The 27,364-nt window shown below is 42.1% G+C and overlaps 1 protein-coding gene across 1 annotated transcript in view; it reads right to left on the bottom strand.

Moving 5' to 3' along the window:
* The window catches only part of MAGI3 (membrane associated guanylate kinase, WW and PDZ domain containing 3), a 412,367-nt gene that overhangs the window by 169,081 nt on the left and 215,922 nt on the right, over window positions 1–27,364 (bottom strand). Inside the window, exons 4-7 of the mRNA XM_018564579.1 lie at window positions 10,859–11,071; window positions 9,680–9,845; window positions 8,162–8,241; window positions 4,518–4,575 (exon numbers count right to left, since the gene is read on the bottom strand). Of these exons, the coding sequence (XP_018420081.1) occupies window positions 4,518–4,575; window positions 8,162–8,241; window positions 9,680–9,845; window positions 10,859–11,071 (517 nt within the window). The remainder of the gene's footprint in view (window positions 1–4,517; window positions 4,576–8,161; window positions 8,242–9,679; window positions 9,846–10,858; window positions 11,072–27,364) is intronic.

Raw genomic sequence — 27,364 nt, 5'->3', positions numbered from 1 at the left:
CCCCCCCCCCCTTCCCTCAGTGTTGTTCCTCTATTCCTCTGTTTTTTGTTCTTTGTGTTAGTGTTCCTACTTTTCTCTACCTTCTTGGTTTTGTCTCTCTACGTGCTGGTCTCTTCCTCTACCTTTCCCTTATCGGTTCCTCCCACCCCCTAGCCATGGCTGCCCCTACAGAACTACGAATCTGCACCTATAATGCCAGGGGATTGAATATCCCCTCCAAAAGGGGGCAGATTCTGTACCTTATGCACAAGAAGCAAGCTCAGGTTGTCTTATTTCAGGAAACCCATTTCCAAACAGGTCACGCTCCTTCCTGTGCCAACAGGTACTTCACTGCTTGGTACCATAGTACCAATGTATCCAAAAGTCACGTGGGGGTCTCTATTGCCCTTCACAAATCCCTCCCAGCCACGGTACTGGGCCATAGAGTGGATGAGTTTGGCAGGTATTTACTGCTTAAGCTCTCACTCTGGGGTAGGACCTTCACCTTGGCCAACTTTCATCTCCCTAACACTGACCAGGATGACACCACTGTTCAGTTTCTGAAGGTTCTAGAGGATTTTGCTGAAGGCTTGGTATTGGTGGGCGGAGACTTTAACTTCACTATCGACCCTAGCATGGATTCGTCCACTGGACGTTCTGCCCTGTCGTACTCTAAACTTCGCAGTGTGAAGAGGTATCTCTCCCACCTGCGTTTAGTGGATGCATGGAGAATTCTCCATCCTCTGCAACATAACTACACCCATTTCTCTGCACCTCACCGGTCCTATGGCAGGCTGGACTACTTTTTTGTTTCTCATTCCCTGCTGGACTGGGCCCCCTCATGTGATATTGGCCCCATGATCTGGTTGGACCATGCTGCTGTCACATTGTCCCTTCAGGTTCCACAAGTTCCACCCGGGAGTGGACTCGGCGTTTAAACAAGTCCCTTGTGGCGGACCAACGGTGTTCCCCTGCGATCATGGGGGGTCTTACTCAGTTTCTTGAGATTCATGCCTTGGATCCCACCTCCGTCCCTAACCAGTGGGAGACACTGAAGGCGGTTCTGAGGGGGCTCTTCATCCAGCAGGGAACCAGGCTGAAGAGAGCGCGCTCCCGCAATATTCAGGAGGCTATTCAGGCCCTCTCTGCTCTGGAAACGCAGCATAAACACTCACCTTCCTCTGAACTTTTATTGCTTATTTCTCAGGCCAGACTGAGGCTTCTCGACCGGTCTACGCGCAAGTATAGTGACAAACTGGCATCCAGGGCTTATACGTTGCGGGATAAATGTGGGAGGGCCCTAGCCCTGACCATGCATCCTAGAGCCAAAAATGCATATAGACCGCATATCCAATCCACTTTGGGTGTTCTTTTGAACTCCCCATCAGAGATTCAGCAAACTTTTGCTGGCTTCTATGCTTCACTTTACAATCTTCCGGGATGGGACGAGACCTCTTCAGAACGTGAGGCACAGGTGTCAGCGTATGTTCTGGATACCGCCCCCCCGGTTTTGGGGGATCCTGCGGTCGAATCATTAGAATCACCCTTTACCCTGGCGGAGCTTCTTACTGCTCTCCAATCGTCGCCGACGGGTAAGAGCCCGGGACCCGATGGCTTTACGGTTAATTTCTATAACTCGTTAAGGGACAAACTTGCCCTTTTTATTCCCAAGGTCTTTAATTATTTTGCATTAGGCGCGTCCTTCCCGGCTCAGGCCTTGGAGGCTCACATCTCCTTGATCCCTAAGCCGGATAAAGATCACTCTGTGTACAAATTTTAGACCAATTTCATTAATCAATGTGGATGTGAAATTGTTTGCCAAACTGATTGTTCCAGAGGTGGTTCACCCTGACCAGGTGGGATTTGTGTAGGGCCGCGAGGCACGGGATAACACCATCAGGACGCTTTTGCTAATGCATCATGCTCAATCTTCACATACACCGCTCTGCCTCCTGTCGGTAGACACCGACAAGGCGTTTGACCGTCTTGACTGGTGTTTTCTCAAACACACACTGATGCAACTGGGAATTCGCTCCAACATGCTGAGAAACATTTTCGCGCTGTACTCTGGCCCGTGAATGGCCGTCAGGGTTGCCCGCTGTCCCCTCTGCTCTACGTACTCACCATGGAACACCTGGCGGTGGCTCTCCAGCTGAACAGTGCTATCCAGGGCCTACTGGTGGCCCCTCCCAGATCCAAACTCGCTCTGTTTGCCAACGATTTACTGCTCTATGTCACCCACCCTCATATTGCCATGCCCTCCATCAAGCAAGAATTCACACGTTTTGGTTCCCTTAGCAATTTTCGGGTTAACCTCTCTAAAACGGAACTCCTCAATGTGACCATGCAGGAGGTACCCTTCAGTCAACTGGTCTCTAACTACTCGATCCGAGTTTGCCCCACATCCTTGAATTATTTAGGAATACAACTCCCTACTGATTTGGCTAGTTTACACAACCTGAATTTTCGCCCCCTGCCTGACACTGACTCGGGATCTCTCCTCCCACGACCGCAAAACTATCTCCTGGCTGGGTCGGATTAATGTGCTTAAAATGGACATAGTTCCTCGGTTTCTCTACCTATTCCAGACCCTGACCATCATTCTCCCATCTCTATATTTGAAAGCAAGTACAGAGAGTTTTTACAAAGTTCGCATGGGGCTCTTCCTGTCCCAGGCTCCGGTATAGGACGCTAGCCTTACCAAAATGCAGAGGAGGAGCGAGTGCACCGCATATGCTTCTATATCATGCCTCGGCGGTGCTGGTTCGTATAGTGGATAGGTTCCACCGAGCCAAAGATAAACAGTGGGTTGGCTTGGAGGAGACGATTGCAGTCAGTGACCTGAAGGCGTTGCCATGGATACCACCTGAGTCCAGACTGGTGCCCTCTCTTCCCCTTCTGACTTCACACACTTTGAAGTTGTGGGACTGCTATGTGGTCCAGCACAGAATATCTTATGTGGGCCCAATGACCCCTCTTTTAAGTAACCCGGCTTTCCCTCCGGTGATGTGTGGATCCTCCTTCGGCTGGTGGACAAGGGAGTCTCATCGACGTTTAGTCTCGGCTTTGCGTGACCAGCCCATGGGATCAGATGCTCGGATCAAAATGGATCCCAGGAATTGGTTGGCGGAGGGGCAATTTCGCTCCTTTGTATGCTCTTTCTCCGAACCGGGCTGCCTCGATGATGATCCCACGAACTTTGACGCCATCCTTCTGAACTCCTCACCTCCATCCCACTCCGTCTCCCTTTTGTACTCCACTCTCTCTTCCTTGGTCTCGCCACCTCTCCCGACCTACACTTCTGTGTGGGAACGTGAGCTGGGCGTTCCCATTGTTGATGCAGATTGGGAGAAGTCCTTTGTACTTACTCATTCCCTATCAATTGCCAGTAGGGCCCATGAGAAGAACCTGAAGATACTGACTCAGTGGTACAGATGTCCGGTGGTTCTTCACCGCTTTTACCCAGAGGTGTCAGACTCCTGTTGGTGTTGTAACGATTCCCTAGGCCACATAACTCGTATCTGGTGGAGCTGCCCCTTAATACAGGGGTTTTGGCTGGGGGTGCTAAGGATTTACCTCAGAGTGACGGGTCGTACCATTGCCAACGATTCTAAAATATTGTTGCTCTCTATGATCCCTGGCTCGCTCAAATCGGTGAAGAGAGGCCTCTTGAGGCACTTTCTTACAGCTGCCAGAGCAGTTATCCCGCGCTATTGGCGTACGTCAGTGGCCTCTACCCTTGCTGAATGGACTGTGGAGTTGGACCATGTAGCTAACCTAGAGTGCCTGTTGGTCGAGGAGCGTGATACTGGAGATAAATTAGTTCTCACTTGGTCTATATGGATTACATTTAGAGCATCAGATGGCTTCCTGGAGGCTCTCTTCCTGAGCTGCTGACCCGCTGGTTCTGTTAGATATCCTGGCAGGGGGTGGGGACCCCACCTTTCTTTTGGTACGTTTTCTTTTAGCTTCTCTAAGACCTGTCTTTCCACTGTGTTCTTTTTTCTGGGGATGCTCTCCCCTCGGGGGATTACCCTCACTGTTTGTTTTGTTCCTTGTGCCCTTATCCCTGTTCTCTGTGTTACTTTGTACCCACTTCCCCTCTCATGTAGTCCACCCTGGTGAGTAGACTCTGATTTGCTTCATTACCAGTCATCTCCGCAAGACTTAGGAGGTGAGGTTAGTGAGACTTTGCTCATACAGTGCCTCGGCCTGACTGTTAACTGTGCTTACCACCATAGATGGGGATGTTTGTGTCACCAATTACACTGACTTTGTATTTATATGAAATGTGTTACCTGTACTTATGCAACGGTATACCGAACCACTTTAGGGTTGTCTATTTGATAAGCAATTTTGTCTTTGTGTTGTTGGTTTCCCTTTGACCTATGTTCTGTATTTGAAAACTTCTAATAAACTCAGATTGTACCTAAAAATAACTTCACTTAAGCTCTATATGGGTAGGGGATAATGGGGTGTAAAACAAAGAGACTGGCATATTTAATGGTGGTAGATACATGCAAATGCTTTGTACTTACTCAACATAATAGATCCCATATTGTGGATCTTCTATCTTTTCCCAACCATATGGAAGTTCTGCGAAAAAGGAAACAAGTGCTCTGATTATAAGAGCTAATAACATAACATTAATCATCTGTTCTTAAAGTAAAATTATATGTCTTACATTATTTCATAAAAGCCGAAAAGTGTTAATGTATTTGTCAGTTAAGTAAACTGAAGTCAAAGCTTTTTTTTTTTTAGTTTTGTATAAGCCCTGCCATGTTTTATAACCCGTCAGCTTTTGTTTTTTTGCCATCTGTGTCCCATTGGGAAGATTTCCCATCACTTCCTAGATAAATATAAATCTGTATAATAATAATAATAATGAAAAATAACTTCCTGTCCAATAGCCACAACAGATTTCCTCCAAAGTGAGGGAAATCTCTGGTGGTCACCAGAACTAGTGTCCCTAATAGAAGATTTTCCATCTATTCCTGTTCTGATGACAACCCAAAACTTGGGGTTCTCTTTCATTGATAATGGTCACCAGCACAACACAAAAACCCACACCTTGTGTTTGAGAACATGAAGGCTGCTTGAAGAATAATAAAAACTTTCAACAGAATGTGACATAAAATAAGAAAACAAATTCAGAAGATCTTTAAGGGTAATTACTTTAAACAGAGATGCACTTTGTTTCTTTTCCCAGTATTATGCCATTTTTTTTAGTGTTGTCCCTTTAAAAATCAGTCCCTGGTTTAATTACCTCCTAACTCTGTTACCAACTAAGAGGATGAAAAGCCAGGCTACAGATATGCCCTGCTGTCTATAGAAGATGGCAGATAAGATAGCTAATAACACTTGAGAAGGAAAGAAATATCCTTTACTCAAGTTACATGCTACCCAGCCATCTTATGTTTGGCTTCCCTTCAATTCATATAAACAAAATAAAATCACAGAAGAAAAAATATGCTCGGATTTTAGCCAAGCTCCAGCAAATTCCATATACCCTTAGGACAATGAGGCTGAACTCCAGCAAAACAAACATTTGCTTAATACAAAACACATGTGTATTCTTTTTTTTTTTTTATCAGATATTATTTGTTTTTTCCTTTTCCTTTTCCATACATTGTGAACATTGCCAATAAAACCACAACTCAAAACAACTAATAAAACAACAAAAAACAAAAAAAAACCCCAACCTAAGAACAACAACAGAACAATCCCTATCTGCAGTCCCTACTTTTCTATCTATCTTTATTCTATTTACTATTGCCCATTTCTTTCCTTTTCTTCCACTTATAATATTATATTTTGTCCTCTTAATCCAGGAGGTCTCAAGTCCGACTGATATTCATATTTTCAATACACCTATTCCAAATTCCCTGAAATTTACCTGACTGGCCCCTCATCCTGTAAGTATGTTCTTCTTACTTAAGTATCTAAAGTATACATGTGTATTCTTACTTAAGTATCTAAAGACTTGTAAGCTGCAATATATTAATATTTTGTCCTCTGGGTTTAAATACATGTAAAGTATATTATATATGTACAATAATAACTGAAAATATTAGGCATGAGTTTGAAGTGACCTTTCATTAAATAGTATCCATCTGTGATAACAACATTAATGAAAAATCAATCCTAATAATATTGGTGAAGTATGGCCAGGTAGATGTATTGCCATCTTAAGTGACTAGTAAACAGCTTGTTTGCAGTGTATGGCACTGCTCGCTAACAACCAATTTTCAGTGTCGTATAGCCTGCTACTAATTATTAAATACAGATAAGCCGAATGTGACACAGCCTGCTGGCTGAGCACACTGAATCATCATGTTCTACACTGCTTTGAAGATTCGTCTCTGAATGCCTTAGGTCGTCTTTACTTAAACGTACATGATGTTCTAGCACAGCTGGGTGGGAATGCTAATTCTGGCTGGGAAATTACATCAGCTTTGACTAGCAGTAGGTTCTACAGCTGTGTTATCACCTCACATTGTTTGCGGATGTAAATGGGCCAATTCCACAGGGATGTGCAATCCAATCCCAATTATTTCAGGGTGTTTATTACACAGAGAAATGCACAACAAGGTACAAATTGACAAGTGTGCAGTCTATTACTGACTTTAGTACAGAAAATACACAAAAGAGCTAGCTGTCACAGGAGAATTTATTTCACAGAATTAAAATGCTTTTCATTCTTCCCTGCCTCCCTATTTCATCCCCATGACACTTCAGCACCAATAGCGTGCAAGGTCAAATCAGGGGAATGTTGCAGCTAAATAACCGTATGAGGCCAGTAAAGTAAGCCACTAAACGGGATGGATCACCCTAAATGAGGGGATAGTTGGCGAATAAAAGGAGGGTAAAAAAATTATAGATAAAAATATTGAATTCAAGTAACTGTATGTGTTTAACACCTGTAATGATTTTAGATGCCTTTATATATACACTGAGTGGCCAGATTATTATGACCACCCCATCAGTACTTCGTTGGGCCACAAGATTACTTTGTTGGGCCGCCTCGTGACTCCACGAGATGTTGAAAGGTGATGCGAGGAATCTGACACCGCACTGTTGCCCTTCTGTTGTCTTGTACCAGTCTTGCCACTCTCCGTTCTGCCCTAACATTGACTATATGCTGACGGCCACAATTCGCACGTTCAGACCCAGATTTTAGGCTGACAGTCCAGTCTATAAACACTTTAACAGCTGCTTTTGAACATTTAACAAATTCTACTGTTTTGCTGATACTCTCTCCATTGCTTGAGCGCCAACAATCATCCCACGTTCAAAGGCTGTTAAATCGCGTTGTTTACCCATATTTTCAGAAAAAAAATCACTTCTACTGTCGTGGTAAACCTTTCTTATCGGACTAACAAAATATATAAAAGACAAGCTTTCGAGAGTGAACCTCTCTTCTTCACGTCAGAAGCAATACTTTTTTTGGATATATATATTTTTAAAAAACCTCCTCTTGCAGTGCTACCTTTAATGTCCGTGTAAAAGCCAGTCCACATTTATATCTGTAATCTACTACATATACTGAAATTTAGGAAATTTTATTTTAGCTTCATACCTCCTACTGTTCTGCATCCTACTACAAGTGCTATTTTTTCCAAATTGAACTAGTTGGGAGTTTCATTAAGAAGAGTGAGGTCAATGCAGGCTTGTCAGTGAGCAAACCAGCTACATGTCTACTTTTCCCTCTGACTCTATCTAGTATGCCTAGTACATGCATGGGGAAGTGGGATCTTCACAGTGACTTGTTTCAGAGATTTTTGTTTTTGGCTTTTTTTTTGTGAACCCCTAACATATTGGCGAATCATAATAAGGTCTATGGGAGATGAATCTTACTACTTTACCATATTTGGTTAATGATGTCGTCACCCAGGATCCCTGGTCGGTTTGTTCACAAACTGAAGCCGGATAAGGATCTGTAATTTAATGTCAGTAGTACTATGCCACAAAATGAGAGATTCCCTGATTGATATTTGTTTGTAAACATAATCTGGGGGGTTCTGACAGTCAAACTGGCCAAGTATGGTAAATTTGTTTAGCCATTCGCTAAACTTTGGGTCCAACTGATGTTCAAACAAAATACAAAGCTCACCTCTATTTATCATTTCATGGACAATAAACAAATTGCAAATTAACCCACAAAGTATGACAAAACACTTACCACCATCATCACAGTCTTCTGGAGCTTTTGCTTTCTTGCACAGGCGTGGATCCAACCAAGTTGTTGTTTTTGTGTTATGGCTAATAAAGGGTAAAATGCCAACACAAGTTATTCTGGTATCTGATGCAATCAGAACAACATGAAACACACCAGATCTCCTTTCCAGAGATGCAATGGCACATGGTTAATTACTCCTGTTACTCTACAAGCCTTAAGGTCTGACTGTTCCAATGTTTCAAGTCTTTTGCTCTTGTGATAACAAATGCAGAATAGTCACTATAATATGTTTGCAATACAATTTGTCGAAATAACTCAGTAAGACAACAGAGTTATGGATGACTTAATTAAAACTAAACGTCAGGAAAAAAATTATTATTTACACACCAGCCTGGGTGTGTAAATTGTCTTTAAAAGGATGTAGGTTATGTGTGGAGGGCTGCTGCAAAGAATAAAAATCTTACTTTAAAGCATGCTGTCTCCTGCACATAACACCAAGCTTTCGGGCTCTGAGCAGAGAAAGAGAGATACGACTGGAAAAGTAAAAGGGTTCTGGTCGCATCACTCACTCATCTTCACTACTGCCCATTCATAAAATACGTTGTATTATTTCAAATAGTTCAAGACATTATGGGGGAAACTTATCAAAACTGGAGCAGACAAAATTTGGAGCAGCTGTGCATGGCAACCAATCCGCTTCTCTCTTCAGTTTGTTCAGTTAAGATTTATAAATGAAAGAGAGAAGCTGATTGCTTGCCATGGGCAACTGCTCCAGATTTTGTCTGCTCCAGTTTTGATAAATTCCCTTCTCTGTGATTGGAGGAGGGGGGCGGTTGGGATGAGACATCATCTCTCCTCCTCTAATCACAAAATGCCTTGTATTCTTGTGACTTCCTTAGTTTGTTTCTGGCCTCCTATGGTAATTTCTGGCGAAAATCCACAAGCTAACTGTAAGGGAAATATGAAACTATCTCTTTTCTCTTGTTTGTTTACCTGTACAATTAAAGGTAGCCAGCTACAAGTGGGCAGCTTGTTGCTTTCAATAGTATATTCTAGCAGAGAATTTACTAAAATGATCACATGACACAATGAGGGGAACTTGCAAAAAAGGGCACAATTGACTAGGTGTGCCTAGGACAGCATAATGTCTAAATAAGGCCATGCCCTTACTACCACAACAAAAGAATCATGATTATGTATTTACTAACAAAATAATTTCATACAAACATTTGTTTCACTGCGTGATGCTTTTGTGTGTAAAGCTGGGGTAAGTCATAATGAGATATTGTGATGTCTTGGTTCACGTCTTACTCTGTGCCACAGCAGAGTCAGGCTATGGCCCTCCCTAAAGAGATTGATGTATGTACATATGTACAAAACACAGGTCAAAGCAGCATCCGAGTAGAGAAATCTATCCACCACAGGGATGAACCAAAATATAAGTTACGTTTTTAGCACAAATGTGAAATCATGCATAACATAAAAACCTAGTATGTAACAAAAATAGTCACATTAACTCACTCTATGAAGTAGATCATGCCTGCTTCTGTGTAGGCCATTTCCCAGTTTTTTGGAAGGGGTTCAAGGTTTTCACTTTGTGTTAAATAGTTTCGGAAGTCCATAGAACTATTGGTCTGGTTGTAGCTAGGGACAGTTTTTCCCCACTCTGCAGATTCTGGTCTGTGCTCTAAAAAACAAATGAAACAGACGACTCATGTGTTGATACCAATACATCTTGTCAAGAGAAAGCTCTCGCTAGACATATTGGTAGAAAATTATTAATAATAGAGAAAACAAATTAAAGGTAAAGGATCCATTTTTCCTTCAATCTCCAATTACAGGACTTGTAAGCTTAACTACAAAACTTTTTTTTTTTAAATAGTAGCTCAGCCTGCTATAGTTGGATACTCATAGGCATAAAATAAGAGTTGTCCAAACCAAACAGCAACCATTCATGTTGGCTCTCCTTCCCCTTCTCTGTCCCAGTCAATGGCCAACTTTTCTTAGAATGGTAACAAGTGCCTTCATCTGCCAGAACAATTTTCTGCCACCACACTGGAAAGGTGCAGTATACTACATTTTTTTCTTGGTTTTAGATACACTAAATACATTGATGCCACTGCATCAGCAAGCAGACAGGCAACTACCATTTTCAGAAGGAGATGTCAGCAATGGCAGCATAAATAATTCTCTCATGATGGCTTTCCTTTAAGGTACACATAGACGGGTGGTATAACCAGCAGACACACTAGTGGGAAAAATGGACAGAGAAACAGTGGACATGCTACAGGCGTGGTTGGAGACATGCTGTAGAACACAGCGAGAGACCGAGTACATGTTACATGGGGCATAATGATTAGGAAAATACAATCAAGACAAATGATTCTTACCCAAAGCTCATCTAGCCCAAACACTCATTCACAAATTAAACTACTTTGCTTTTCTTTTGTGCACACACAATCTAGTGTTAAACCATATAGTTTAGTTACACTAGAAAGTCCCCTATGCACAGAAATCCCTAATAGGAGCTGATCTAATAAACAGGTTTACACATATGGAGTATGTATAAGTATCACAATTTAAACCATATAGACTGTTTCCTAGATATAAACAGATGAGCTGCATGGGTATTTTTAATTTATCCTATAATATGAAGCAGCTGAGAGGACCTATTGCTTTCAAAAACAATTTAGGCCTCACCTGTGCTTCCACTGCTGCCATTGACAGCTTCTCTATCCTCCTCCTCCTCTTCTTCAGGGAGAGAAGAGTCTGTGCGTTGCATTTTACTGACAGATGTGGTTCTCTTCCTCGTAACCTCTGTGTCAAAGTCTGCATCAAATAGGGCTCCATCCACAGGATCAGGTTGGAAGGGACTCGGCTCAGCTGGTGGTTTTGGAGTGCCATAGAAGTTATCTGGCAAAAAAATGCAAGGTTTTCAACAATGGCCAAACAAAACAATAGAGAATAATGCATGAATGTACGTGCTCATACTATATATTAAAAACACAAATAAAAGGCTGCAGAGGCAATTAGACCAAGCACATATATTGATAATATAATAATTACCTACAGAACTACCACTTAACATCTTAAAATTATACAAAATTAACAGCAATGACGATAAATTCTCTATACACAGAGAGCTGTGGGAGTCATTTATGAGAAGTTATGGTACCACGTAATCACCTTCTTAGGCCTGGTTCACACCTGGGCGTTTTGTAGCGCGTTCCAAAGCTCTGCAAAACGATCAAAGACCGAAATCACATTATTTCCTATGGGTATGGTTCACACCTGGGCGTATTACAGGCCGTATGAACGCGCTACAAAACGTCCTACGCCCAAAGAAGTACAGGAGCTTCTTTAGGGTGTTTTTGTTGCGCGTTTCCATTGGGATACAGCGAAGTAGCCCTCGGAAACTCGCGTTTGTCGCACATTTTTTTACCGACAAACGCGCATATTCAATACGCCTAGGTGTGAACCCAGCCTAAAGCTCTCCAAGATTCTATGCCATAATAACGATGGACAGACTGCTTCATCCTGCTTGTTTTTCATTACTTAAGCTAGTCAAACATGGCTTGTGTTTTGGCCAATTCTGGCTAAATTGGCCAACATAAGAGCAGTAGGTGGCCATATTAATCCTACCTAAATCTATTATAGTCTATTTAAAAAAAAATACTGAGCCATGTGGTAAATAATTAGCTAAATAGTGGCTGCATTAGATGCCCTAACTGTTCAGGCATTCAGACAGCCACGGGTGCTGCGACTAAACACAATAATCCTCCATTCATGCTGTTTAGGAATCTATTGATTTTGAGCAATCCAAGTGTATATGGCTTAAAATAAATGCAATGACATAACACCACAGCTTGGCTTTGGTATGTGCATACAGCTATTTATACCTTCACACTTGACTGGAGGATGATGCAGGTGATTAAAACTCAGTTTTAATCCTTTCTTTCTCAGTCTTTAGGCATTTTTTATTCTTCTGCAAATAGTGCAGAGCCTTCCAGTCTTTATTCCATTCTCAATCCATTTTATAGTTGCTTTAACTGGTTACTTTAAAATATTAGTAGTATTTTGGGGAGAAGAGGAACTTGGTACCCATTATGCACATGTATACACAGGAAAAGCAGAACTCAGACCATAAGATACTTCACTATTTAAAAAACAAAATGCAGGGGTGTGGACAAACAAGCAAAAAGAGATCTGCAGCCTCCTTTCTACTTTTAAAATGATTATAAAAGAGTTGATTACAGTTAAAAACGGGATATTTTTTATATTATTGCCTATGTCCCCTTTAGATATTGTTATCCTTACTTCCAGTCCTGCTGACCACAGTTACTGGGACAGGAAGTGAATGGAACCTTTCCAATGGGGACAGAGACTGCAATAAAAACCTGGTGGAGGTCCTTGCATTCATTATTTTACTAAATGGGTTTTATTAATGTGGGTATTCCTGTTTGGGAGATTTCAGGGATGCACACTATAATAAAATGCTAAGTAGGTTTTAGCAATATATGTCAAGTGCATAGACAGGCTAGGAAATAGAGTCTGGATGACTAAAACATAATAATAATAACAACAATACTAAAGATTAGCTATTGGATATGCAGCCATCTTACAACCAAAGCTCCCACATCTGTGCCTTTCCGAGTCTCTGTGTCATGGTGACTGACAGAATATTCAGCAAAGCATGCATATTTATGTTAGTCTGCTTGAGTTTTGGTGTTCGCAATAAAAAATTTGACAATTGCAATTTCAGTTACAGCTGTTAAAGATTAGATGCAAGCTTTTATCAGGTTATTTTTCATTCTGTATTAACATCCATCTGCTTCATACTCCACTAAAGACAGAAAACATGCTTGATCTCATTGCAGTTTTGCCAATAAGGATTATAAAATTATGCATTGTGCGTCTTTTTTCTCCTCGCGTGTTGCAGATATAAACATACACTCTGTTGCTGTGCTAGCGGACAGTAAATCCCACTTCTGCATGTGCTTTGTATAGATATGGTCTCCTGACCATAATCTTTACGTGTAAATAGCTGCATTTTGTTTGATGGGTGGCAATTACAATGATGTGTATGAAGGGTCGCAAAATTGCACTAATTATTGGATTTCCTATGGCACTATACTAAATTTAGTTTGTTCTCAAGTAATGTATTATCACAGTATGCACAATGTATTAATGCTTGCTTACCAGGAAGAGATTATGTTAGCAAATAGAGGTGAATAGGTAGATAAGGCTTTTCAGTTTAGTTTGCTAATGTCACTTAAGTGCATAGATTGGGTAGTACATCAGAAAGGAGGTTTCATTGCAAGCTATCCATCTAATCCCTAAATAAAACCCGGAGCAAACAAATGGGTGCTTGGAGATACAGACCAAAAAAACAACATATTTGGGGTTTTCCCCTGTTCCATGCCTCACTACTACCCTGGATTCTGTGGGACTTTACCAGGAAGTCAATAAAATCCAGGAGTCCCACAGATCCAGAGTGTTTCCCACACACCCACTGAATGTTACATGGGCAGCCGCAACAGGGCCCGTATAGCTCCCTCTATACAGCACTGCACCCAATCTGGGTCAGCTTTTTATTGCCATGGTAAATCTCTGCCAATTACAGTGGAATACAGCTACTGGCAAGTACCCTTTACTCAGATGGGTTAGTTCTGGTGTGTGCAGGAGGGGTCAACTTGTAAGAGCTGGAGACTGTAAGAGTGACACCGGAAGTGATGTAATACACATCACTTCCGAGTCCAGCAGCCGTGTTCTTGTTTTAACCACTTTAATGGACCGCCGTCTATAGACTTATTGCGGCACGGAAGTGGTTAAAACAATAGGGAGTGGCCCCACTGTAAGGCTTAAGAAAAGTTTTGGCCAGAGTTATTCTTTGAGTTATACTCACCCGACCCAAAATTGCAGAGATTTCCCTCTCAAGTCTAACTAAATTTGTTTTTGTTTTTTCTCTCCCTGTGAGAGAAAAAGCTGAATATCAAGCAAGAAGCCCCACACAGCATGCCCCATCTCCTTTCTTAGCTCAGTGCTAATAAAAGATGCTTATAAAACTAAGAAATGACAAAGATTCTACCAGATTATGGCTGGCCATACACTGCTCTATTTTTCTCATTCAACCCGCAGGCTGAAAAATAGAGCAGATTCCTCCATCAACCCTTAGGAGTGTGTCGATCAAGGAACCCCGCTGTTTGCATTGTATCCTGACAGCAGCTGCTGACCAGCTTTTTTGGCCAGCTCCTTCAATCAGCTGGGATGCCGACTGAAAGGGTGCCGACAGCGGCACACAGTGCGAATTTCAGCCGGTTCCTCAAAAACCAGCTGAAATTTGCACAGTGTATGGGCACCCAGAGATCTAGGATAAAGATTATGATACTTTGCAGCTTTGAGAGCATCTGCCAATTCCTACCACCTGGACACTTCAAAGAAAAAACATGTATGTATAGTCTTAAATATATCTTTTGGTGAATGATGACATTATAGTTGACATGGGGTTTCTTCCCATGCAAATGTCCTTAAAAGGAGAACTATGGGGTTAATCAGTAATAAAAGCACCAAAATTGTTTTGTTATTTTAGGTCTTAAAGGGCTATTCATTTTTATTTTGTATTTTTTGGCTGGAGTTCTGCTTTCATCTAAGTTTTACAATGCCAAGTAAATCTGTACTATCTGGGGCAATATCTATAACCACAACATGCCTGGGATTGTACTAAAAATTGGTACTGCGCTCTGGTCCTGAAAATGATACAGCTGCATTAATAAAAATTAGGCTGTAGCATGTGATATTGATAAGATTATTGTACATAGGATGTTTACATTTGCCCATTACATTTGCAGGCTTTCCTTCCTAGTTACTCCTTGCTGGCCCTCTTACCTGACTGCAAGTCTCCCAATCACAGTCTGTCTTATTGAAAAATAGACTACAGTCTCTATTGACATTAAACACCCAAAAAGCTCCAGGCAGCCACAGAACATGTGATCTAAAGTAGGGTATACCTGGTGCAAATTTCAGCCCGGTCTTCATGAATCGTGCAAAATTTGCACAGTTGGTGCATGCTGTCGGCACCCTTCTACCCAGCATCCCACAATCAGCTGATCAAGGAGCAGGCTAGAATATTGTTGGCCGAGCGGAGATTGCAACAATCAGTTGCAGGCTCTGTTCGGGTATTCTGATAGTGGCCAGTGTCTGCTGTCAGAATACAATAGAAACGGCAAGGGATTCCTCGATCCACGCTTATAAGCGTTGATGGAGGAATCTGTTCTACAATTTTTTATTCAGCCCGCAGGTTGAAGAAAAGAATATGACCGTGTATGCTCGGCTTAAGGTGTCCAGATTTGGGTCACAAAGGATGATAAGGAGCATTATTTTTTGTCCATGGCGTAGAAAAGGTATTGTTTGTTTACAAAAAAATAATTATGTGGTTTGGTAATTTAGACACTGATTCACGTGAACAGTGTATCTAATTTAAAAATACAACACTAATTACTATACGTCACACCTCTGCGTCTGTAAAGAGAACAAAAATTAGCACTGTTTGAGGACTGGAGTTGAACAATACAGAAATAAACTTTTCTAGATTGCTTGCACTTGGTAGTCCTCCTTCCAAAGACAGACAGACAACACTCTCACACAATGTCAAACACCACAATACGAGTACATTACCATTTGACTGTGAAACCCAAATGCTACATGAGCTTAGGAGCAATGACCAGTGATATGAAAACTTGCAATGCCATTGGTGTTCTACTACAGGTGCAGTTTTAGGGATGACAACTTTGTACGGTCCTGTCCATAGTCCTGAAATACTCAGATTCTTCTGTTCGTAAAATCAACAACACTCAAGTGACTTTAAGAGCCCGTTCACACCAAGCCAGTGCAATCAATGCATGGTACCTATCGTGTGTTAACAGTGAAGTAGATGTGTTGTGTTGCTGTTCACTTGAATTGCACCTTAAACTAACCCCTGCCCGCAATGCGATTAATGTGCAGAAAAAAATTGTGCATGCACTATATAAAATGGAAAATATTTCTGTGTTGCTGTTGAACAGTTACCCTCACTTCTTGTCTGGTAAATCATGAGGACAGGAAGATTAAATCAGATCTCCAGGAGTTTCAACACTGCAAGGGTTAACTGCTTGTTCTGGTCTAGGGAACAGAATAAAGAAGATACACTAACCCAGTGGTGGCGAACCTCGGCACTCCAGCTGTTTTGGAACTACAAGTCCCATGAGGCATTGCAAGGCTCTGACAGCCACAGAAATAACTCCCAGAGGCAGATGCATGTTGGGATTTGTAGTTTTGGCACAGCTGGAGTGCCAAGGTTCGCCACCACTGCACTAACCTGATCCCCAATACTACGGCGGTAACCACTCACTTCTCTCCCCCTCCGCTCCATTGTGTATGTCCATTGGAGTCCTCACGTCTAAAGCAAGTGAGTGGACCTCACATAGCGTTGACGTCAGTGGGGCTTAGACTGCCGGAGCCAGAAAAGAAAAGGCTGTGGGGATCGGTCCAGCAGCCAGATGGGATCGAGGATCAAGTAAGTATATTCTCTTTATCTGCACCCCAAGACCAAAACAAGCAGTTAACCATTGCAGTGTTCCTCTTTGATCTCTCTACAAGTATTCCAGATAACAGTAAAAACCCGACAGGGGCTAGACATACACTTTAATTAGGGTTTTATCTTATTTGGTATGCAGATTTATACCTATAAAGTTCAAGGATAAGATAAACACTATATCATCTCCCCAAGACAAACATTAGCATTCTAGCTATTACAAAAATGTGGTTGTAGTGCCAGTAGTAGTTGTACCAGAGTAATTGTGCTGAAAAAGGGTTACCATGCAAACTACATTTACAATACAAGCATTTAGACAGTGCAGTACTCATTTATTTAGGTGTTTTGGATAAGCATTATAACCACACATACATACATACTGTATATCACCTGCTATAACTTCTGTTATCAATGTTGGCTGGTTTCCTTCAGTTAATTTAGAATATTACCATAGAGGTGGATGATGCTGAGCTCACAGCAACTGGTAATAGTACAGCATTTCAAAAATCTGCATTGTAATCCCTAGAAGACCCAATAAGCACAATAAAAGAATGGTGAAATAATACTACTACCATGTTAAGAACGATGAGAGAGACCCTTTGAAAGCATTGATCCTTCTTGCCTTGCCTCTACGGAGCTACACCTTTCTTAGTAACACGCTTAGAATGCAACATAAAAAACTTTTGCGATTATCCTACAGCACTGCTCTTACCAGAGAAATCCAATACAAGGCGTACAGGAGAAGGCCTTTAACTATACAGAGCTTGTTATGCTCCTTGTGAAAATATTTTGCATGTCCCAGTCCTGCAATTAAAATGTTCTGCGGATGGACATACAACTGTCAGAAATTGCTTTGAAATTTTTAGCACGGTTTCATAAATACAGGTGGGGTTAAATTACCAGTTTAACAAGCCAAATCCGCAAACTGAACAGCGAAGGAGATTAAAAGTACATTTAGAGTAGAGAAAACAACCACAATCACCACTTTGATATAAAAACAAATTGACTATGTAGATTATTATTAATGAAGCAGGAACACGATTTTTAAATAATTTCTCAAACTCTCTTAATCTTTGAAATCCAGGCGCTGTGCACGTTCTACAGCTTCTGTCAGCAACATGCAGTCTGTGTATCTGCATTCGATGTTCAGCAGGTCTCCTTGGTAAGACTTAGCTTTAATGTCCAAGCGTGCAATGTGCTTGGACTTCAGCGAGTAGTCAGCATCAAGTGCACACACTGTAGGTTGACAATGAAGCTCCCAAATAGATCAACACTCATTGAGTGTCGTCATCCTAAGGCCTCATTCACACTAAGATCCGTGCAGCGTGCAAGGCCGTATCGGGGCGTGTGGGTGTCCATACTCGTACACAGACGGAATGGATCCTGTCTGCGTCCCAGCACGGGGCAACCGCATGGATGTGCAGTTCGGGTGAGCGTACAGCAGCATACTCCGATAGAGAAGAACAGGCTGCTGTGTACAATCACACGCAGCATCTGTCCTTCCTGGGAGCGGCCCAATACGGCCGTGCATGCCGCACAGATCTGTACGGGCCGGCTCTTAGCAGTGTGAATGAAGCCTAAAGGCTGATGTCACATGGCCGATTTAAAATCATCTCACATGCATTAAACATGTTTTTCATATACTGACAAATAGAGGTTAAGTACTTCCTAGTCCAGTTCTGGCACAAATGATGTAATGTGCCCAAGCATTGCATCCTGGGAAGGTTACTTCAGCAGAGCATTGCTGGGAAATCATATCTGTAATGTCACAAGATCTCAGGGAAAGGCATTTTACTCCTCTGAGATGATGTGCAAGGTCACATGTGCTAGTCACATGTGCCAGAGTTTCAGGAAGTAAAGCGAGATCTAGTAACCTGCCCTTAGTTAACATGGCCACTGTCAGAAGAATGGGGAGAAAAAGAAAAATAAGATATGCAAAGAATACAAAGCCTGCAATTATCTAGAAGTATGTGTTTGTAGATTGTCATAACTAAACAATGCTAAAAGTGTGTTTGTTATTTTAAAGCTATGGCTAGATCACTTAGTCCCAAAAAAAAAAGCAAGGCTGCAGCACGAAAAAATACTGCACTGATTAAGGGTAAGCTATCAGAGTAAATGTAAAAATTCTGAGTTTAGATATACTTTAACGTTTAAAAAGAAGCAAGTGACCAACATGCCATCCCACAACAAGTATATTCTTTATAACGTACCCCATATACTGTATATAACCAACAAAATCTATGGGAACTCAACAAACATATAGATAAATCTGGAGTTACTGGATACCCAAAAAGTTAGAACAAAATACCAATAGGAACTCAACACATACACACATTTTTTTTATCAACTCCTACTTCTATTCCTTCTCCTACTGTATAATGTATTATATTGCACACCACACTTTTTTGTACATCCATAGCTCCAAGCTCTCGTAATTGGCTACAATCCCAATACAAACTAGTAGTCCATCACTGGAGCCATTTTTAAAAAATCTGATTAATCGAACGTAATAAAACGGCTAACTAATCGATTTTTTAAATAATTGTTAGCTGCAGCCCTACTGCTGATGCTGGGTACAGATGAATGTTAAACCATGTGATTTCTGGTTACAGTGGATAAATGGCAAGCCATACTGATGCTGGTAACATAGGATAAATGTTGAAGTGTCAGTTGGTTACAGATGATGAATAGTGAACCGTACTGGTTACAGAGGATGAATAGTAAACCGCTGTACAATGTATTATTGCTGGGATTTGGTGTTCCTCTATAGCTGGTGGTATTCTGCATTGCGCCGCAGTATAATGTACCATTGCTGGGATTTGTTGTTCCTCTATAGCTGCTGGTATTGTGCATTAGGGATGTCCCGATACCGATACTAGTATCAGTACTGATAAAAGGCATTTTCACGAGTACGTGTACTTGTGAAAATGCCCCGATTCTTAAGTCCGATCATTGCCCTTTAAATTCTCAAATAGCAGCGGCCGTCCGAGTTCCTGCACTCTAAATTGGTGCCGACACTGTCTTTCCTTCTGGAGGGTGGCTATTTTTGTTCCCCATGGTCCCTGTGTGTGTTGTGAGTAGCCACCGCTCCAAGCTTGCGCCCGTGATAGACTACAACCTCAATACAAACTAGTATTCCATCACAGGAGACATTTATTTTTTTAACCTCCCTGGCGATATTCCCGAGTGTGGCTCAGGGTTAATTTTCAGTACCTAGAGTGGTAACCCGAGCCACACTCGGGATTGCGCAAAAGTGTCACCCACCTTGTCCCTGCGAGCCCGCGGTGTCCTCTGTATACCCAGGATGTCTACTGGACTCCTGTTTGGACAGATTTAATGAGTTATTCCTAAGAATTACAGGATTAATCGAACGTAATAATCGGCTAACTAATCAATTTTGAAAATAATCCTTAGCTGTTGCCCGAGTTCTACATCAGCGTTCTACATCAGCGTTGTATAGCAGCGTTCTATATCAGAGTCGTATACAACGTTCTGTACTATAGCAGTCGGTCATACTGGCCTATTATAGCAGTCGATTCTAACAGTCGATTATTGCAGTCCATTGCAATAAGCATCATGTTGGAAAGGCAACAAGGAGAGGCAGACGATCCCATGCAGCAATAAGAGGGCAAGCAGACCTCCTCTGTAGGCAGGGCACACTTGTCCTTTCTATCTGGTGCTGGCCGTTTTATTCAGCCAAAACATACAGAAGAGATGGTGGATTGGATAACCAAGCCATCCTTATCCTCCTCATCCTCTGTCACCCAGGCTCATAATGGTTCTCAGTCCACCGCAGCTGCCAAAGCGGCCTATCCTGCCTCCTTGTCCACAGTTACTCCTGCTCCTGCACCCATCCCACCCATCCACATGCTCAGCGTCTAAATGCCAGCTTGGCCAAATTGCTAGCTTTACAGCTGCTGCCTTTCCATCTGGTGGACTCGACCCCCCTTCCGTGAGTTTGCAGAATGTGCTGTACCACAGGGCAGGTTCCCAAATGCCAATTCTTTTCACGTAAGGCCATTCCAGCACTGTACCAGCATGTGGAAGGCAATGTTTTGGCCTCATTGGACAAGGCAGTCAGCAGCAAGGTCCACATTACCGCCGACACGTGTTCTAGCAAGCATGGTCAGGGAACGTTATATTTCCTTCATGGGACACTGGGTAATTCTGCTTGCAGCTGTGAGGGATCCAGGACAGGGCTCCGTGCTGGAGCTTGTTCAGCCACCACGCCTCCAAAAAGCTGCTGATGCGAGATCTGTCTGCTCCGCCCCTCCTCTTCATCCTCCACGGTGGCCTCCTCTGCAGAATTGTCCGGCGAACCAGCAGTTCACCGTAAGTGTTCAAGCGGCTACGCAATTGGTCAGGCAAAAAGATGCCATGCAGTGCTTGAGCTTGTTTGTCTAGGGGATATGAGCCGCACCGGGGCAGAGATTCTGTCAGCTCTGCAGGGGCAGGCCCAGACGTGGTTAACACCACACCAGCTTGAGCCGGGAATGGTTGTATGAGACAACGGCAGCAACCTTCTCTGCGCCCTACGCCTGGGAAAGTTGATGCATGTACCATGCTTGGCACACGTCCTCAATTTGGTGGTACAGCGTTTCTTACCCAGGTACCCAGGGCTGCAAGATCTTCTGAGGCAGACCACAAAAGTCTGTAGTCATTTCAGGCAGTCATACCCAGTCAGTGTTCGTCTGGCTGAAATTCAAAGGGAATTCCATCTGCCCACAAACTGTCTGATTTGTGACATGCCCACCAGGTGGAACTCCACTTTGGTGATACTGCAGCGTCTACACAAGCAGGATGCAACTGGAGGATGCTTTGAAGAGAAACTTGTGTAACACCTTTCCAGATACTGGTAGGTTACCAAGTCATGAAAGAGGTGCGTCTGAGGCTTCGGTTGGTCAAAGGAAGAGCGGTGGAGAAGGGGGCCGCCTGACTGATGCCTTTAGAAATGTTTTCAGTCCTCAGCGCCCAAGGATGTTAACTTTAGGCACCCATCGCCAAAGGCAACGGCATCATATGGTGCAGGATTACCTAGGGGCAGGAGCAGACCTGGAGAGCTTTCCAGCAGATGATCCATTGGCTTACTGGGTCTTGAGACTGGATCACTGGCCAGAACTCAGCCAATATGCCATGGAGCTACTAGGCTGCCCTGCATCCAGCGTGCTTTCGGAAAGGACGTTCAGTGCTGCTGGAGGGTTTGTGACAGATAAAAGAGTGTGTCTGTCCACAGACTCCATTGACATTCATAAAAATGAATCAGTCCTGGATCAGAAGCAGCTATCAATCCTCTGATGCTGATGTCACCAAACAGATCGGGGATCTCTGGAAAACTGCCTAGGCTGCCTAACTTTATTTATTTTGAAGATATGGGTAAAGTTCCTCTTTAAACAGTTTGTGTTTTTAGCTTATATCATGTATATGTTTAATTGGTATTAATTAATATACATTTTGGTTGAAGATTTGAAAGCATTTGGTGTCAAAATTGGCATTAATAGTGTAGAAATCAGGTGGGAGACAAACTTTTTCATACATACATTAGTTAATTTGAAGGCATAATTTGCACAAAGGCCATGATCTGTGTTGGAATTGTGCATCCAATTTCCCACTGTTTCCCAAAATGATACAGAGAATAAGGGTTCTTGCTGCACTCACAGCCTTCATTTGCAATGTATATATGCTAAATAGGATTTCTATGCGTCAGCCATTTAGTTAGTTATCATATTGTAACTAATGAACACCATCATATATAGCGATTAGCCATAACATTATGACCACTGAGTGGTGTAGTTAATAAAATTGATACATCTTGTTACAATGACCTCTGGAAGTGGGTGGAATATACAAGTGAAACTCGAATAATTAGAATATCGTGCAAAAGTTCATTTATTTCAATTAATGCAACTTAAAAGGTGAAACTACTATATGAGATACTCATTACATGCAAAGCAAGATAGTTCAAGCCGTGATTTGTCATAATTGTGATGATTATGGCTTACAGCTCATGAAAACCCCAAATCCACAATCTCAGAAAATTAGAATATTACATGTGTTGTGGAAATTTTATTAGGATGTGTTTTTAGTGTATTGTAATATTGTCATTATGTCTCTCCGTGTCAGGGTTTGCTGCGTCACGCCCAATTGGAGCGTGACCCGGTTTAAATCCCCACTAAGAGTAAACCATTGGAGTAGATATCTTATGTGGAGCAGTGTCTTCTTGGCGAATGTATGGACATCGGCTGGGGCCCCCGTGCAATGCATGAATTTATTGGCTTGCGTGGATGCATTTGTTTTGAACGCAGTATATGAAAGGAACGTGCGTTTGTTGTCTCTAGTGCGCCTGATCAACCGCTGGAGATATTACGTTGTCCCTGTAAATAAGCACGCATGAGAATCATAGTAACGTTATTGGGCATTGATCACTGAGCAATGCTGGATAAAGTTCACTCCAGTGGTAACAGATTATTGTATTAATGTGTTTTGTTGACTGGCTATGTATTAAGGAAGTGATGTTGGTTGTTAACATCACTTCCTGGTTTGCTGGTTGTTGACATCACTTCCTGTTTGAAATCAATTCCTGGTTTGCTGTGTGAGACATCACTTCCTGTTGGGCATATGTAAAACAATAAACAGATGCCTGGGCTGGCTCTCTAAGCATGGAACGAGCAAGACCTGTCTCCTGTGTCCTAACTCTACATGAATATATATTAATTTCACCTTTTAAGTTGCATTAGTGAAATAAATGAACTTTTGCACGATATTCTAATTATTCGAGTTTCACCTGTATTAAGTAGCAAGTGAACATTTTGTCCCTGAAGTTGAAGTGTAAGGATTTGAGCGACTTTGACTTAGGCCAAATTGTGACAGATGACTAGGTCAGAGCAACTGCAAAACTGCAGTTCTTATGGGATGTTCCCAGCCTGCAGTGGTCAGGATCTATTAAAAGTGGTCCAAGGAAGGAAAACCGATGACAGGTTCAAAGGGCAGCCAAGGCTCATTGATGCATGTGGGGAGCGAAGGCCCCTGTGGGCCAATCCAAGAGCTAATGTAGCTCAAATTACTGAAAATTTTAATGCTGGTTTTGATAGAAAGTTGTCTGAACACACAATGCATTACAGTTTGTTGTATATGGGGCTGCTCATGCTGACCCATGTCCACCACCTACGATGGACATGTAAGCATCCATCCATTTGTGTGGACATGTAAGCATCCATCCATTTGTGTGGATGTCATTTACTTGGGGAACAGATGGCACCAGAATGCACTATGGGAAGAAGGCAAATTGGTGGAGGTGTGATGCTTTGGGTGATATTCTACTGGATAACCTTGGGTCCTGCCATTCATGTGGATGTTACTTTGACACGTACCACCTACCTAAATATTGTTGCTGACCAAGTACACCCCTTCATGGGAACTGAATTTCCTGATAGCAGTGGCCTCTTTTAGCGGGATAATGAGCCCTGCCACACTGCAAAAATGGTTCAAGAATGGTTTGAGGAACACAAAAAGGAGTTCAAGGTGGTGTTGTTTCTGTGGGATGCGCTGGAAAAACAAGTCCAATCCATGGAGACCCCACTTAGCAACTTACAGGACTTAAAGGATCTGCTACTGCTGGTTTCATAAAGCTTTCAAAAAACTAGACTATTATAGACGAGGCAGTTTGGTTCATCAGCCAGTATACTGCAAATTGAAAACAAGCCTGATCCCATGCATTTAAAATTATCATGAGTTATTATTTAAGCCCCTCCAGATATTTATGCTCAGATATATTTTACAATGCCCAAAATTAGTTTACAATAAATCTAGCTGGCACAAAATGTAGTTTGTCATCAGGTTTTTAATTCTCTAAACATGCCAGCTTTTAGAGAAAAATAAGAACAAATCCCCTATAAAAGCCATAATATAAAGTGGTGTTGCTATAAAAAAAAAGCGTTAAGCAGATGCAATACAAGACTTGGCATTGAGAGCAGGAAATGTTCCCTGTAGGAATTAAGTAATTGTAAACATGAACATAGGATTTCAGGATGCAGTGGGTGGAGACCAATTTAGAAATCTTCAATACTGTAATTGTTTATTTTCCTCAATTAAAATCAAACAGTAAACAAGTGTATAATGTTAATTTTTGTTATTCATACTAAAGAATACCTGGTGAGACCCCAAGAGGTTGTCTCTCCTTGATTGCTTTATGCAGCATCTCCTAAACTGTTAAACTGTATGGAGTATTGTGGCAAGGACAGACTACCAGATCCCTTTTCAGTAAGAGCCTTAATTATTTGGATGTCACATGGTGAACAATTTATCACTGCAGTGAATTATTTATTCTTTGGGCAAATCATGTAGTCTACATTCATAAATCTATGTATCGGTTCAAGACTTGCTTAATGCAAATAGGCAGACACCCTAAAACAGAAGTCTGATAGTTTGCTTTTGCTATTCGTACTGCAGAATTCAAACTGTCAACCCAAGAGAAGAGAATAAATATTGAAAGACAATATACACTATATTGCCAAAAGTATTGGGACGCCCTCCAAATCATTGGATTCAGGTGGTCTGTGAAATGTCCTTGCTACTACATATCCCACTGTCAACTGTTAGTGGTAATATAACAAAGTGGAAGCAACTGGGAACAATAGCAACTCAGCCACGCAGTAGTAGGCCACGTAAAATGACAGAGCGGGGTCAGCGTATGCTGAAGCGCACAGTGCGCAGATGTCGCCAACTGTCTGCAGACCACCAAATATACAGGAGACGTGGGCAGATCCCGGAGCGCGGTGTCTGTCCAGCTGGCCGAGGGACTAGTAGCTGAGCAAATTGTTGGCGCTATATAAATCCTGTATAATAATAATAATAATAATAATAATAATAATGACTGCTGCTAAGGATCTATGTGAGGGGAATGATTTGTCTGCAGGCTGGGGGTCGTGTCGCAATATTATCAGATTTGTTTGCCCGGCTCGACAATGATTGGCTGGGAAGCCGGCTTCTCAGCCAATCAGCATCGAGCCAGCTTCCCGGCTCCATGTTCCCTCGCGGCACTGCCTGTCAGTTCTGACCAAAAGTTCCAGTATCGGAAAAGGTATCGGAGCATTGGGGCGAGTAAGAGTACTCGGCCAAATATTCGGTATCGGTGCATCCCTACTAAAAAAACTGTTCATTATTGTTCATTGTTTATATAGTTTACTACTTCAAAATGCTATATCATTCTTTACAACACTGTTAAATGTTTCGGTTTCCATGTCCTAACTTGTGTATTTCCAGTTTCTTAATAAAATACATTATTAAATATGTCACTAAAAATATAGAGTGCAGGAAGTTTGTAGCTCTTATCACTTCAGTTATAAAGTGTTTGTGAAATATTACATATGAAGGGGCAATGCTTTTACCACAAATCACACACATTTAGGTTTTATGTTATTCCAAAATGACCGAGCCATCTAATTTTCACACAAATACTTCAAACCTTTGACCTTATCTAAACTCCTACACAAGCAGAAACATTTCTAGTTAAAAGCTGTTGTCCAGTTTAATTTACCTATTTTGTCATCAGTCTGCTTCTAAACACTAATACTCAACACTTCAAAAATGATAAATCCAGCTTCTATTACTTTTTTGGACTACAAAACCATGGTATCTCCGTATCGTGTTCATTCTCCATAGGCCATGGTTGATTACTTTCATAATGAAACTACCGACCTTCCAGCTTGATTTTGTGCTAAAACTTCTTGAAGTCTCGCTGAAACAGGGAGCAATGAGCATTTATAATAAATCAACATCTCCACTATTAAAAAATAGTGCAGCCTTAAAGCTAAATTGAACTTTAGCTTAAGTCAGCTAAACACATGCCAGAAGAATCAAAACAAAAGTCTTACAGTTTATTTTCGTTTGAAATCACCTACAGCTGAATACAAAAAACTATCCAATGCCAGCATGCGTGTCTGTGTGGAAGCAGTGGTCTCTCTGCAGAGGTCACACACACTTCATGCTAAGTTAGAACAAGAGCTCGCCAATCACGCAGCTGGGCGGATCCAGACATAATTGTCGGGATCCGCTTCAGCTGCGGCGTCTCAGTATACAGCGTTCGCCCGTGAAGCCGCAAAGTCAATACCCAAAATTTCCCATAGGGAACACTTTAAACGCTTTTACCGCTCATCAGTTTAGTGCTATCAGTGATTGACGATGGCCCTATAAGTATTGCTCTCACTGCGAGGTTCGAGGCGATAGGTAACATGTGTAGAGCAATTGTCGTTCTTGCACGTAGGCGCACCAACATGTTCTTCATTGGGAGTCCTCAGGTGACATTAGGGGTCTTAGACACCCCTGTCTCCATAAAGAGGACCTGTGAGTGTGCCTGTGCTATCACATAGGCGGATTGTTAGTTTAAGTCCCCCACCCCCACATTTATGCACGCGCCAACGACACAGGAAAAGGCAATTCGTATTCCTCTTGTCAAGCCACTCCTGAACAACAAACAACGTCAGAAGCGGCTAAAGAAAAACAGACCTGGTCTGTTGCTCAGTGGCCCAAAGTCCTCTTTTCTGATGAGAGCAAATTTTGCATCTCATTTGGAAACCAAGGACCCAGAGTATGGAGGAAGAATGGAGAGGCACACACTGCAAGATGCTTGAAGTCCAGTGTGA

The sequence above is a fragment of the Nanorana parkeri genome, unplaced genomic scaffold, assembly GCF_000935625.1.
Source record: "Nanorana parkeri isolate BGI_ZX_2015 unplaced genomic scaffold, ASM93562v1 scaffold761, whole genome shotgun sequence".
Taxonomy (NCBI): domain Eukaryota; kingdom Metazoa; phylum Chordata; class Amphibia; order Anura; family Dicroglossidae; genus Nanorana; species Nanorana parkeri.
Note: the sequence above shows the minus strand (reverse complement) of the source record. Positions and strands in the feature narration are given on the sequence as shown.